General features: G+C 45.1%; 1 protein-coding gene across 2 annotated transcripts in view; it reads right to left on the reverse strand.

Annotated features, from left to right (window-relative positions):
- Positions 1-3841: 3841 nt before the first annotated feature.
- Positions 3842-15469, reverse strand: part of sertad2b (SERTA domain containing 2b) — a 34428-nt gene continuing 22800 nt past the window's right edge. Inside the window, exons 1-2 of one of the 2 annotated variants that reach the window (XM_068727208.1) lie at positions 15356-15446; positions 3842-6817 (exon numbers count right to left, since the gene is read on the reverse strand). In XM_068727208.1, the coding sequence (XP_068583309.1) occupies positions 5557-6813 (1257 nt within the window). In that variant the 5' untranslated portion in view covers positions 6814-6817; positions 15356-15446 and the 3' untranslated portion in view covers positions 3842-5556. Of the gene's footprint in view, positions 6818-15355; positions 15447-15469 lie in introns of those variants that run through there. The other variant, XM_068727216.1, reaches the window with a different exon arrangement.

The raw sequence follows: 15469 nt of genomic DNA on the forward strand, positions 1-15469 counted from the left end.
CGTCTGTGATGATGGATAGGAAGCACTGCAAAACACTGACATTGAGGTGGCAACGACCTGTTCCGTCCGTCTTTTCGTCTTAAACAACCAAAAATCTTCAAGAAATCTTTCCTAAAACAACCGTAAAGCTTTGTGTGAAATCCAATTTCACATCTTTCCCATGCAAAATGTAGTTATAGTCTGAAATGTACAGAACGTGGTGCTGTTGCATTATCTGTTTAGGTCTGATCGTGTGGAGCACCACAGGAGCTATGGTTGGATCTATCATTGGTTTTCAGAGGAAGAGTTGGTGATAACAGTCGGTACCGAGTCATTGCAACCCCTCGGCCAATAGGATAATACAACACAAAAAGAAGGCGTATTCAGGAAGTCCAGGGAACCGTGAAGATGAAACACCTGGTCACTTGGTAGCATGTGTGAAGAAACATCCAAAGAACCCAAGAGACAAGATTATCCCATGGCACAGCGCCTTGTGACTGATCAAATATTTTAGAGCTTATAGAGAATGAGTCCTAAAACTAGGAGATGAGTCAGCATTTTTGCCAGTTCCCTCGTCTCAAAGTCAGCTTTTTTTTAATGGGTTGTTGGTTAGATTCCAGAAATAAGGTCTGTGGTTAACACATAAGAGATTTTAACGTTTAGTCCTATGACATAAAATAGATCAGTAAATATTATTTTGAAGCTTTTACGTGAGTCTTAAAACAGGCAGTTGCTAACAAGCAGCGAAATGAATCTACAAACGGTAAAAACAACAACCACTACACGCCTTTAAGCTTCGTGGCGGTGGCGTGAAGTCATGTGACCGCGGTGTAGTTTGTTTATGGCCTAACGTTAGCGTTTTTGCTTCTGCCGATCGTATTCCCGTTTTTCAAAATCATAGAAGTGGTGTTCATGTGCGAAGATTATCTCGCTGAACAAAACGTGTGAGAATCATAAAACGATCCTAAACCCAAAATCCAAAGAAAAAGTTCAGCGACTTCCTATTGGACTATAAAAAAACCATCCCTGCAACACTCTGCTGTCAGAGGTGGTGAACAAACGGATGCTTTAGTCTACCGGGTTTGACTGAATGAATAGATTAGACACCTTCAGAAAAAAACCCACACAATTCCTAATTTTGATATTTTTTTTTGTTATGTTAATTATATACATATTTTGACATCGTCGTGATAAAATTCTCAACTTTGTTCCCCTGCTTGGTGTTTCCGAAGCTTTCAGCCACATTACGCATGACTCCATTACCTTTCACTTTTTTCGCGGTCAAAGTTGAAGAAAAGCTTTTATCCGCCCTTCAAAATAATATGAAATACAACTGGCGCCAGTAAACATTTGACATTTTGTGGCATAAAAAGGAAGGAAGGTTCGGCATGACCCAAGTACGGACGGGACTTTTCGGTCAACCGGTGAAAGCTTTTTCAACCGTGTGAAGTGGTTGAAAGCTCCGGAGTGGACCTTGAGTCGAGATTATTTTCTCAAAGTGGTCAAAACATCAATTGTGTAAATATGAAGCTCAATGTGTTTCTGTGCGTGCATATGAAAGAACAAGACCGTACACAATATCAGAAAGGACACAAAACAGGCATCCGCTCTTGTTACAGTTTATTGTATATATATATATATTTATATATATATATATAAAACTACAAAAGTAAGACTGTTTCAAATTCATAGACAGCTGACCATTTATCTCGTATACTATATATATATGTGTGTATATATAGACATAAATATACACACACATACATATATATATATATATATATATATGTGTTTATTATCTACAGTCCACATTTGGATCCCAATACAGTGATCAGCTGATAGTTTCTCTCTGTGTGTATTGCATAGAAAAAGGCACAGCTCTGAGGTCTGTGTAAAATACAGCCTTCGCAGAGGAAATGGGCCTCGCTCGGCGACTCGAACCGCCGCATGCTCCGCACAGCGCTGAAGAGGCTCGGTAACAAACACTGATCGACAAAAACAAAAAGAAGAAGAAGAAGAAGAAGCCTCAGGAGCTTGAATGTTGTTCATACTATGTACATTACTTTTGGCATTGAAGCGTCTGTGACAGGCTTTGGAGTCGTTGACATCGGAGTATTGCTGCATGAACTGTTCGCCTTCACAACTGGAAACAAAACGGTGAACAAAAATAGTACAAAAAAAGGTGTAAAAAGTCGTGGCCGCCACCCCACAAGAAGGACAAAGCAACAAACAAACATAAAAAAGATGATATAACTAACTATGTATATATTCATATATAAAGATATATATAGACATATATCTGTAAACCTCTATATACATATATATATAGATGTATATACATCTATATATATACATATATATAATATATATAAAAATGGCTTTCACCCATAATTCCATACTCAGATACATTCCTATCTGATACATTCCTACCACACATTCTGTACACACATTTACAATCCAAATGTTCACTTCACATCAAAAATAAATATATTTACACAGAGAAGAAAAAAAACAATATGAATAAATAACTTCATTGACAAAAAAAACCAAAAAAAAAAAAACCAAGCACTCCAAAATTCAAACAATAAACGAGACAGAGTCGTCTGCAAACTGTATTAGTCGGTGCCGTTATCTGCTCAGCTCACACTCGCCCTTCAATTCTGTGTGAATGCAGTTGGTTTGTATGCTAGTTGAGGTCAAATGCATGCTGGGAAACTAATGATCTTCCGCCGGAACACGTTTTGACACCGCCCCGACCTCACTGCTGTCGGCTAACACAGTACGATGAGTCAGACGGAACACTTTCCACCAGCTGGGACCTCTGCTAGAAAAAAAGTAGATCAACAGACACAGACGTGTTTCGGGTTAATTGCGTAATTTAAAAAAGGGGAAAATCCACCCTGTTGCATTTCTGCACCACCGTCCATCTGCGGCGTCTTTCTGTGTGTCAACATCATTACTATGAAGTGATCGGGCTTAACGTGTGACGCTCCCCTTGTTTCTACGGAGCGTTTTAGCTTCTCTTAGCTCATTGTTTTGGTGGTCTCTCCCACGACTCTGCTTCTATCTGCAGCAGGCTGTAATCGGTGAAAAGGTGCCGAAAAACCCACAACACTAAATTTGCAGAGCATATTAGCAAATATGCACCCCCAAAACAAAACGATGAATGCAGCTTTAAACACCAAACAGAGTGCTTTTGAAAAGTCACCATTTTGTATTGATTTTTCAGTTACAGAGTGAGGAGGGGGCAGAATCCAATTCCACCAAAAGGAGCCGCGAGATGATTTACGACACGTCACCACACACAAAGTGCCGAATGAGATTGAACATTAATGATCGGTGATGCGTTAAAGTACCCCAGAGGTGGATTATTCCTTTAAAGTTTGAAGCTATTAGCTAAAACGTCATTGCGTTGTCTGACTGCATCGCCTCCAGAAAACACGCCATGTATCTGTCCCGTCACTGGTGAATAGAAAAGGATGGCAGGTTTGTGATTGGCCGATGCCCGCGTCTGCAACTACCTGTCATATTACAACAATCCCGGAGCCGTCGTGTTGGTCTCCTTCAGAAGGGGCGGTGTGCAAATCATGTGACACTGCTGCGAACAATACAATAAATGAATCCTTTTAAATGCTGTGGATCGGCCTCTACTGCAAGTCGTGTCCCTTTTTAACACGGAACACCACAGTTAATAGTCACATCTGTCGCATGGGGACAGTCGTATTAAAAATGATCAAACATAAATAGCGACTTACTTTTAAAAAGGGAAATTTGTGTAAACAGGACTATTCCTAACTTCAATAAATAGCATATAACGGTGGACATTTGAGGGATAAACTGAGTATTTCTATTCTCTTTAAAACTGTGTGTGTGTGTGTGTGTGTGTGTGTGTGTGTGTGTGTGTGTGTGTGTGTGTGTGTGTGTGTGTGTGTGTGTGTGTGTGTGTGTGGTCTACTGGCTAAGGTTCTCATCTTGGATGCCGTACTTTTTGTGCCACAAATTTGTTTGTTGTTTTGAGTCTTTTGCATGGTTGCGGTATCAGGTTAACATTGTGGTTTGTGTTTTCTCACATTCAAATCACTAACAATCGTACAAAACCCACATTCCAACAGCTGTTCTGGAGCCAGATCTAGCCCTCCCTCTGCCGTACGTGCTGAGCTCGGCGTCAGAACTGTGCGGCACAACGCACAGAAGTGAGCCCAACCCTGAGATCCTATTGCCAACACAAGTAAACATACTGTGTGTGTGTGTGTGTGTGTGTGTGTGTGTGTGTGTGTGTGTGTGTGTGTGTGTAATACTGCGCTGTAATTTGTCTGTCACTCATGTTGCTAATTCTGTCGAAGCCAAACCAAAACAATTCAGTTTTCTTTGTGTGATTCTGAGAAATTCAATGCGATCGTTGTTCGTCTTGGGGCCTATAGAGTCTCTGCTGAGCTTTGGACCTTTTCAGATCGTCTGCATTCGACTGGGAGGCGAAGAGCTGGTGGTGGTGGTGGTGGTGGCGCGACCCGCCGCTTCCAATGTAAACATGTCGAGCCCCACTGTGGGTGTGGCTCATTTGAATTTGCGCTGTGACTGAAGCACGATAACTAGCACGTAGTTTGGGCTCATGTAAAACAGCATCCAGCACAGTTACATGTGCCTGACAACAAGGAAGGGGAGAAACGGTCCTGAAATGAGTTGATAGACGCGACGTGTGGCCGGGTGGTTTTAGAGCTGTTCCCAAAGCGTGGTTATATATATTATATAACATGTAATGCAGCACACTGGTAAAACAATGGAGTCACCGTTAAATACTTTTCTGATGCTCGCTTTACACACATAAAACATAACCTCTGTAATAATAATAGTTTTTGATCATGAGAAATTACCTTACTTATTAATAGTTGAACACGATACAATAAATTAAAAAAAAAGAAAAAGTGAGAAGAACTAGAAAAGAAAAAAGACAAATACCGTAAAAACAGGAATTGAAGAAGTGGTCATTTTGAAAGGCACTCGTCTGCTAAAAAGCCATGAATTCAGTGTGTGTGTGTGTGTGTGTGTGTGTGTGTGTGTGTGTGTGTGTGTGATGTAAGTTCACTTGTATAACTATACCTGTGAGGAGTAGATGTCCTCACAAGAATAGAATGATTGCAAAGATCCCCCAGAATGAGGAAAATCTGCCGGTCCTCAAAGTTTTCTATTTACAGTTACTTCCCAGGGTTAAGGCTTAGGTTCAGGTTAAAGATTAAAACTAAGTTTAAAATCAGGATCAGGGAATGAATTGGAGGTCCTCACAAGTATAGGAATACAAACCTGTGTGTGTGTGTGTGTGTGTGTGTGTGTGTGTGTGTGTGTGTCTTTGTTTCCCGGTTACTTCATTTCCATATTTGGAAAGGCGAGCACAGTGCATGCACAGTGTTGTGTAGTAGTAGTTGTCATAGTAGTACTAATTGACATCACCATCGATGTTTACAATTACCGACCTTTGAAGAGAGTTTAAAAAAACATAAAAAAACAACCAGGAAACCCCCCCAAGTGTTCATTCCAGTCTGTCTCATATTAAACCGTCTATGTGGTTCTGGTTTCCGCCAGTCACGAACCCACCAACACCTCCATGATGTGGTCCAGTTCTGTCAGATCTATTTTGAAAGGCTGATTGGCTGAGACCTGGGGGGCGGGGCCGCTGTACGGCGACGCCAGCGATTTGAGGAGGTCGTCCGCCGTGACCACGGGCGGCAGCTTGGTGAGGCCGCCGCCTGCCGCCGCGCCCACGGCCCCCGCTGTCGTACAGGGGTCAAAGTCATACATGGACGTGTCGATGTCGGCGAACAGGACGTCGTCCAGCGCCAAGTCTGAGAGAAACCCCGAGGGGGAGGAGGGCGAGGAGGAAGAGGAGGAAATGTCTACTAGGCCACCAGGGGGCAGAGCGGGCAGAGTGTCCATCGGCCGGAGCTCGGCGCAGCGGGCTTCCGCTAGCAAGACGCCAGCTGCCTCTGGTTTAGCACCCGCGGTCTTGCAGTCTCGGAGTGCGCCCGCTGGCGATGGGGAGAGGGATGCTAGGTGGGGGGGCTGGGAGAGTGGCGTGGGCGCTGGGGAGGTAGTCACGGTCGTAGTATTAGCTGCTGCTGTCCTTGTTATGGCTGTGGGAGGACCCAACTCTATGTCACTCAGAGCGGAGGGGAGACCGTCGTTGGACGAGGCGGGCGCGGGGACCCTGGGGGATGCCGGGCTCAGAAGTGCCGAAGGTAACGGAGGAGGCTGCGCCGGGGGAGGCGACAGAGGAGGAGTGGGCGGGGATGGAGTACAAAAGGCCGAATCTCCACCATCCTCCTCCAGTAATGAGGCCGGGGTCAGGCAGGATTCCAGAGGGGCGGGGCAGGCCTGGGATGCCAGGCCGTTGGGAGGCACCATTGGGTGGGGCGAAGGCGGCGGGACGATTGCCGGCATCAGCAGCGCTGATGGCTGGGGCGCCTGCGCCGCCGCGGACAGAACGCCAAAAGAGGGCGGAGCCTCGCGGAAACCCTCGTCCATGGGGTCGTCGGGCGGCGGCGAGGGCGGCAGCAGCAGCGGCCGCAGGGAGCCCTCCTGCTTGAGTTCGTCCTGGATGCGCCGCAGCATGTTGTTGATGAGGACGCGGCGCTCCAGGCTGGGCTCGCCGAGCGGCCGCTGGCTGTACAGCTTCATCAGGGAGATGTTGAAGATGGTCTGCCGCTGCAGGGTGTACGACACCTTGGACAGGCCCTCCGGCACGACGCCTAGTCCCCCTCCCGCCACCGGCACCTCCAGCGTTTTGCCTTCCAGCCCCTCTTCATCCTCGTCCAGCTTCCGCTTCGCACCTTTACCGAACATATATCTGGAAAACACAAGACCAGAGGGACGGGGGAGATGAGTTCATCTGTCAATCGTCAATAACGTAACAAGGCAAGAAACACGTGACGGTGAGCTTCTTCAGACGATTATGTCGTTTTGTTTTTATAAAATGTTAGATGGAAGTAAGAGATGTCCCCTCACAATTTCCCAGAGCTGTTATGGGACATTCAATTTGTCGCAATCAACCAATTAATGAATTAATCCACTCATCATGATGGATCACACAAAATGAAGGACTTCAGTCACGTCACCTTTTACTGATTTATGATTGTAGCACCCTTCTTGGGCCATAGGGGTTGAATGTACCCCCCCCAACCGGGTATATCCAAAAATAAGAGAAATGGTGAGAAGTTTGTGAAAATTAAAATCCAGGCTTCATAAATGCAATTTATTCCATGACTACACTACTCGTATTTCTAAATTGGGGACATTTGACATACTGTTCTGATATTGCAAAAAAAGTACAAGTGGTCAATGGTTTTTTTTTTGGTATGTTGATTGAAATCCAACAGCAGCACTAGATCTCAGCATTAGATTACCATTGTCATAGCACATCTCACCAGTGAAGTTTGCAGACTGAAGCCCAGCAGCTTAACTGTGGCGATTCAAAAAGCTGCTTAAATGCAATGCGCTTACTGCAACAGTGGATATAAAAAAAAAAAATAAAAAAAAAAAACATACATTGAAACCAAGAGCAGCTGCAAAGGGAGCCTCGCCGCTGCAGCCCAGCACACACGCACACATACGAGTTATGTAATAGCAGCATTCCCCCCCGCTGTACAGCAGGATCATAGGCCAGATTTGAAGCCCCCCCCCCCATATTAGAAGAGCACATTGAGTTACTTGTACCACTTTCAGACGGCACGCGTGTTCGACCCGCATCAAGACAGCTGCCAACCTCTCCAGGCTACAGGGTGGTTTGCAACACAATTACATCCAGTAATTTACATGATACAATTCACATATTAGTTTCACCTCTATCTGTTTATCTCTCTTTCCTTCTCTCTCTCTCTCTCTCTCTCTCTTTTGTCGGAATCATTGAATTCATTTCAATTCCCGGCAGCAAACGCCAGTTCATCAGAGCTGGGTGGCTTTGAAGCAACGGGGCATTCCCTGAACATACTGTACACATTCCAGCAGCTGAACAGATCTCCGGCTAATCAAACTCTCTGATGGGACATTATTGGTGCAACAGAGAAAAGGCAGCAGAGAGACGGACGGGAAAAAAGAAAAGAAAGGAAAAGAAAGAAAACAGGAATCGCTGCAGTGTGTTTGACTGTAATCCAGGCTGACAGGCTCATGCAGCCAGTTGCTGTCTGCACACACACACACACACACACACACACACACGTACGCACGCACGCACAGGAAGTGTGTGCTGCAGGCCCAGTCACCACGACCGGTTGGTTGCCATGACAAACAGAGTCAGCTGGGAATTCACCCAGAGAGATGACAAAGAATGAGATGGGGGAGAGGAGGAGGAGGAGGAGGAGGAGGTGTGCCGCGGGGGGGTGGGGGGGGAGGAAGGAAGAGGAGGAAGACGAGGAGGAAGTAGAGGAGTCTTGAGAGACTGGTCTGGAAAAGGTGGGATTAGAATGATCAACTTTGCAACCTATCTATCAAAACTACCGCTGAGGTCTCTGAGCTCTTCGTTAGTTCTGTTGGCTGCACACATTCACATTTCACTGATGTTAGTGGATGTAAAAAAACTAAAAACAATCTTTCACCATTTGATTTTCCTCAAGATCGTTCTGTGTTAGCAAGTTAGCTTTAACGGCTATGTTATGCTCAATGGTAACCGTCACAGACCAGATGTTGACTTTGGGTCAGACTGTTGAGTGATGAGGAATGTATATCCTGTTTGAAGTTAAACCTGAACAGTTTAAAAAGGTAGATTAATGAGGTTCTGGTTGGTGTACTTTTTAATAGAGCCAGTCTAGCTGTAGCCCCCCTCCCGCTTCCCAGTCATTATGCTAAGCTAAGCTAACCATCTCCTAGCCTTAGATCCATAGCTGTGGTATTGGTCTTCTCATCTAACTCTAGGCAAGATAGCAAACCTATCCCCCAAAATGTGCTATATACAAGATTGGGAGAGTTTCTAATGCCTTTCAACGGCTCTCAACAACTGGTTGAGTGTTATAGAAGTTCACCAGCCGTACAGTTGTCATAAACGGGAACAAGCTTTAGAGACCAAAACTGTGTTTTGTAGCAGGCTGTAAACATGTTAGTTTCTGCTGTAAACATGTAACATGGGGGTCTATGGGGACTGACTTGCTTGTGGAGATAGCCTCAAGTGGCCGTCTGAGGTACTGCAGATTTTGGCATTTCAGCGTTAGCTTCATTTGTCAGCACCGGAGGTTGCCGCTTGGTGCCAACAAGAACTGGTGGCTCAGTCTATACTTCGGGCACCCCCCTTCTTGTTCTTCTTTAAAAAAAACCCGCACATTTAGATCTCTGTGACTCACTACTTGAGTTTCCTGCATTTGTTGGAGCTGTGCTCGTGGAGCTTCTCGGGAAATGGCGAATCGTAGTGTCAGAGAGACACAGACACAGAGCGAGTCAGAGAGAGAGAGAGAGAGAGAGAGAGAGAGAGAGAGAGAGAGAGAGTTAGTTTAAAGCAGTTTGCGGGTGTGTGACTGAGGGCTGAACAGCTGCGCATGTCTGACTCACTGACTCATGGTGGGGTGTTTAGACACACACACACACACACACACACACACACACACACACACACACACACGGTAGAGGGCTGACATACCAGAGGTGCCCCACCCCTTACATTCCACTTCATTATCCTCCTCTTCCTTTTCTTCTGCTCTACCTCTTCTCTTCTTCAGTCACTCTTTTATCTCTTTCCCCCCCCCATCTATCTTTCTTTGCTCCCTTTCTCCACTCTTTACCTCCTCCACCCCCTCCTCCTTCCTTCCTTCCTTCCTTCCTTCCTTCCACTGACTGTCAGAGTTCACAGGCCCAGAACCATCCTACACCCCATGAGCCATGTCTAGATATGAACACGCCAGAAGAAGAAGAAGAAGAAGAAGAAGAAGAAGAAGAAGAGCAGATGAATGAGTAGAGTAGATAAAGCGCAGCAGAGGAGTACCGCTCTCCAAAATGGAGCCCCGGTCGTCCCTCAAGGTCGGCGTGACTTCACTGCGCCGCCGTCAGCTGTCTTGCGAACAACTGTCTCAAAACTAGCTTTGTTTTTCACACGAGGTAAATATAGCTCAAGGTTTAGGCAAAGTAGCAACCAGCTCTGACTAGAAATCACCCAACCTACAGGTTCAAAGGTCAGAGATTTTGGGACTGAAGCTCACGAAAGATCTTTTTGTCAATAGTTGTTGCGTTTATATTGGACTGGAAGTACAACATGACAAGTACAGTGGTATTAAATGTTACTTGTTACAGTGTCTATGCACTTCTGTGAAATCAAATTTAAATTAGAATAACGACATCAAAACAAGTGTGTAAATAAATGATATCAGAGGCTGACAACGCCAACCAAAAAGATTTACTTTAACAAAAGTCCAATATTATTTCATCCATACATGCAATTCCATTTGGGGCAATCTGATCTATGAAAAGCATATTTCTCAAAATAAACCCTTCTCTGCCTTTGCCCCGCAGCACAAACTATCCCCAGATAACCCGACACAACACAGAACCAACACAGACCGGGCCGAGCGGTTTCTACCGTACTTTGAAACGAGATCAGGCCCCCGCAGCGCACAGGAGAAGTGTGGCTGCCTGGGTTTGCTACATTTTACATGAAAAGTTGATGATGCCTTCAGGGAGCTGAGCCTTTGTAGTAAAAATGATAACACAAAGCAAAGAAATAGAGATTATTAAGAACAAAGCAGTGAGTTTTCATTTATATATATGAATGAAAAGTATAAATCTAGTCACACAATAATGGTGTAAAACACGTAGACATTTAGAGGGGAGGTGTGTGTTGGCCCGTGAACACACACCAGACATGTGGGCCGAGCGCGTTGCTCCAGGAGCTGGCTGTTTGCGAGTGTGTGCTGTGCAGTAGTGCAGTGCTGGGTGGACGGACTCTGCAGTGATGTTATGCTCCTGTAACCGGAGACGCTGGTTTCCAATGCCTGAGCTGCACGTCCGCCCCCCCCCCCCCCCGCCTCCACGGCGGGGCTATTTCGGGTTCTCTGGATGCTCGGGGTACGGACGCGCTGCGCCGCTGCAGGTGGATGTGATGACACGGATTCTTCTCAGCGCTCGCGCGTGCGTCCTCGCGGTAATGCATCCGGCTTTGCACACGAGAACGACACTGTCCAACTCGCTCCAGTGTGTGTGTGTGTGTGTGTATTTCTCTCTCTCACACACACACACGCGCACGCGCACACACACACACACACACACACACACACACACACACACACACACACACACAATGCAGAACTAGTAAACACATTCCAGACAAAACCCAGAGGAAGAGATGCTGGCCTGACCAGACCCACTACGCTCAATAGCAGCTACGCTTCCACACACAACTTAAGATACACCATGACGATAGCTCCTACTACTACTACTACTACTACTACTACTACTACTACTACTGTTTCCACCACAGCTTAATAGAGCCATTCTAGTTCTATTATTAAAACTGCTACAATTAGACCTTGGTCATCAAGACTCTCCAGCAATTGTTCCTCATTCCTCCTTTGCACCCTAAAAACAGGGAAATACAACACTTCTAGTCTTCTTCTCGAGCAGACCGAGCCTGTCTGTGGTGCTCAGGTGACACCATTAATCCGTTCAAGACGCACCACTGAACGAGGTTCACTTCACACTTGTGGTTTAAACGTTGACATACTGATAGGAGGTTTGGTAAAGGTACAAATAGGTCAATTAAATATTGACCATTGTCATGAATTTGTTTTTCTTTTACCTTGCGTGTGGCTGTGTGACTTTTAATGTCACCACATCGTCGTGAATCTTTACCGTCATTGGAACTGCTGTGTTTTTTCTCGATTCCCGATAGTGTGGCTCTGATGCAGCCGCTGTACTCTGTCATTAGTCACCACTCTGTAGTAAACTTCACTCATCAGTGGCGGCCGGTGACTCAAAATATGAGGGAGGACGGAGGGAAAGCAAACCTCTGCGTCATGTTATTTTATTTAGTTATATTTTTATGTTGGGCTCAGTGCTACTTGACATGCTGTACGTCTCATGTTCCCAATTTGTGTATGTAGGGAGGTCTTACATGGGTTTCTGATTTCTTCATTATTTCTCTGTTTTTACTTAACGTTAGAGTGTAATGTGTCGCTAAAAGCCTCTTTGTCGGCCCTACAGAGATCCAGTCTCTCTCTCTCTCTCTCTCCTTTTTGATGGATGCACTAAAGAAAAGGTCAAAAAGGAGCATTCATGTTCCTGGAAATTAATTTATATAGCAAATATCGGTGATTGGCCTCCTTGTTCGCTAATAATCGTTATCGTTATCTGTCGATCTTTACTGGTGCTGGCTACAGAAAGTTGTGAAATACCCTAAGAATAAGCTGAAAGAAAGCCCTAAACTAATCTTGAAAACATTTATTTGGACATTGCTGAAGAATCTTTACGAGTGTTTTCTGTGGAACAGCAACAAGGGAGGAGGGCAGATGGTAGAGGGGGGCCATAACCAGATAAATAAGTCAATCATGTGGCTGGAAACAATGTGTGTGTGTGTGTGTGTGTGTGTGTGTGTGTGTGTGTGTGTGTGTGCGTGAGTGTGCTTTTCCTTGTAGCGATCATAAACACTCACATGACAGAGGTCAGCTGGGTATCAGACAGGGAATTCACTACGCTCTCTTACGTAATGACGGACCTGGTTACAAAACAGCACGAGCTCCCGCTGCAGCACACGCAGCAGCCGTCAACAGAGAGACACCGGTGTGAGCGCCGCTGATGCTTACAATTCATTCTGTGAGCAATGAATGCATTGCAATCCTGTTGTTGTTATTTTGACTGAATTTCTTTCTGTACTTGATTTCTTTAAAGTGCAGGTTTTGGGGTGTGTTGAGTTAAGAAACGAATCACACACACAGCAAGTCACTGACTTTTAAACCCTTCTTTTTCTGATTCATATTAAAGTTGCCAAATCATTTGGGTGTAATATATATATATATATATATATATATATATATATATATATATATATATATATATATATATATATATATATATATATGGGTGGGGGTTGTGGTTACTAATATTTAGTCTTCCCTCATTGACAGAATGGAATTAGAAACACCTCTCAGTGTAAAGCAACACAATTCAACAGCGCCACAAACTGCAGCGACCATAAATGATTGAGTCGTTCAGGCCGGCTGTTATTTACCACGGTGCACCTAATGTTCAACCGAACTGCTGCACAGTGCATTGAACACTAAGAGTCCATCATAACAGAGAGACCTGTGCTGAAAGGCCCAATTCTTTGGGACTGAAGGGACTATGTTGGTTAAAGGGACAAACCGCTGTTTTACAAAAATATACCAGCATGCATCGCTTTTTTTTTTTTTTTTGCAGAACTGCACGGTAAGTCAGTTCATGTATGACACACATGCACAATAGGTGCATGTCAAATTTCTGGTCATTAGCGTATTCGGGTACAAACTCACTCCCTCACACACACACACACACACACACACACACACACACACACACACACACACACACACTTAAGTCTATAAATAAGAGGCAGAAGAAGAGAGCAGATTTAGGTCAGCAGACGTGTCTACATGCCGCTCCACTCTTTCCACCAAGCCTCTTCGGAGGACAGGGGGGGTGGGGGGGGACACAGCTTGACACTTGGAAATCTCCAGCGTCAATGTGCCTGGTCACCCAGTGCACGGTAGTATCCGCCTCATTACTGCAGTATCTGCCTTATTACTGCAGCATGCACCTCATCACAGCAGCGCCGGCCCCATCACCACGGTGCCCACCTTGTTACGGCAGCGCCGGCATGACTGCTGCAAGTGTCATCATTTTTTTTTATTTATTTTTTTTTTACTGCAGGCAGCACGCTTACTACTTAGGCATAATCCTCGTGAATGCAGTACAAGCCTTATTACTGCACTTGAAGCTCTGCCGCTGCACCGTGGGCCTTATTACTATTACAAGTTAAGAGGTATTCGGCAACTGAAGGTATGCAACGTGGAGTGCATCCATTCCTCATGGGGTAGCCGCGGGAACAGCACCGGCTCGTTACTGTAAATTCAAGCTTCAGAGGTTGACAATAAAAGCCTGCAGCTGTCATATCAAGGCCTTTTAAATACATGCATGTCAAGATACAGTATGTGTTAAAGGGGGTTTTGGTATAGCTCCGACCAGCACGTTGTTGACGTATTGACTTAGAAAAAACAGGCTGGGAGAGGAAGTGTAAGGGATTTGTAAAACTAAATCAGGGAGTGCATCTTAAAACTAAAAGGCCCACTATTTCCCCATATGTTGTTTAAGGAGTTTTAGAAGCAAAGTGTTAGGTGGTGATGAGAATTTAGCCATCGTTATGTCTTCTTACTGGGAATATTCTTGTGAACTGAAATATATGTTGACTGGAGTCTGTGGACTTCCTGAGAGGGTGCCGCACTCAGCAAAAACTAGGCTTTCCTCTCCCCACCGGGGTTATCTGCTCATCGACAGTGTAGGCAGAGGCAGCTGTGCAACTCTGCATCACATCTGGCTACCTCAACTCTGATGTGAGTCTAGACAAAGGAAGAACCTTTGAGGTGACTATGTGGGCAACTCTGTGGGTCACAGCGGGGGGGGGGGGGCCACAAGAGGCCCATCCACTCACAGCAACAGCTGCACCGACTGAGACAGTCCCAAACAAAACATAGAGTCACTTCCAATGCTGAAGCACGGCTCCCTACGTCACGGCAAGTCCACAGGTGTAGAAGAACATGCTTCACGAGGAAGACTGCACCGTGAGTGTGCTCGGTAGTGACCTCTGTTTAATCACGAAGTCCATCTTTACCAATGCCTGTTGTTGACAAAAGCGTCGACCTTAACAAGCCATTATAATTGGCCAAAAAATACGTTTTCAATTCATTCCGTTTTGCATGTAGGACCATTGATACAAATGTAGGTCATTTTTATATAATTTGGTAATTACCTAAAGAAGAAAATATATAATAGCTCAGCTTGAGAGGAATTATTAGCTTAACTAGCGTTAGCGTTGTATATGCTAATGGGTGAGTGTATTTGGGGAAACACTCAATGTATTTACGGTAAAAAAAAAAAAAAAAAAAAAAAGTTTAGCAGACTTTTCTTCCGTTGTGATAAACTGGAAAGTGGCGGCTGATTCATCGGCTCTGTAAGCGGGAATGAGTTTTCGACAGAAAGAGACAAGAGGGTCACGTATTGCCGGTTATTATCAATTTAAAACGAAAACTTTTTTCACCCAGACCCCGCTTTACCACAGCACTGATACACCTCCACCGTGGTCTATTATTCATAAGAAAATTACACCGCCGCTCCGTAATGTGTTTTACTTCGCTCTATGAAGGAAAAAGAAACGGTGTCTTACCGCGTCCAGGTCCGCCGGAGTTCGAAAGAGAAACATGGAGGGTATTTAAACGGTCCCGTCGGCTACCGAGGTACAAGCCGTCCTCGCTCCCCGAGACTCTGTCACACAATGGCG

This window comes from Cebidichthys violaceus, unplaced genomic scaffold (genome assembly GCF_023349555.1).
Source record: "Cebidichthys violaceus isolate CVI_PGR_0920_01 unplaced genomic scaffold, fCebVio1.0.p SCAF_10, whole genome shotgun sequence".
NCBI classification, from domain to species: Eukaryota; Metazoa; Chordata; class Actinopteri; order Perciformes; family Stichaeidae; genus Cebidichthys; species Cebidichthys violaceus.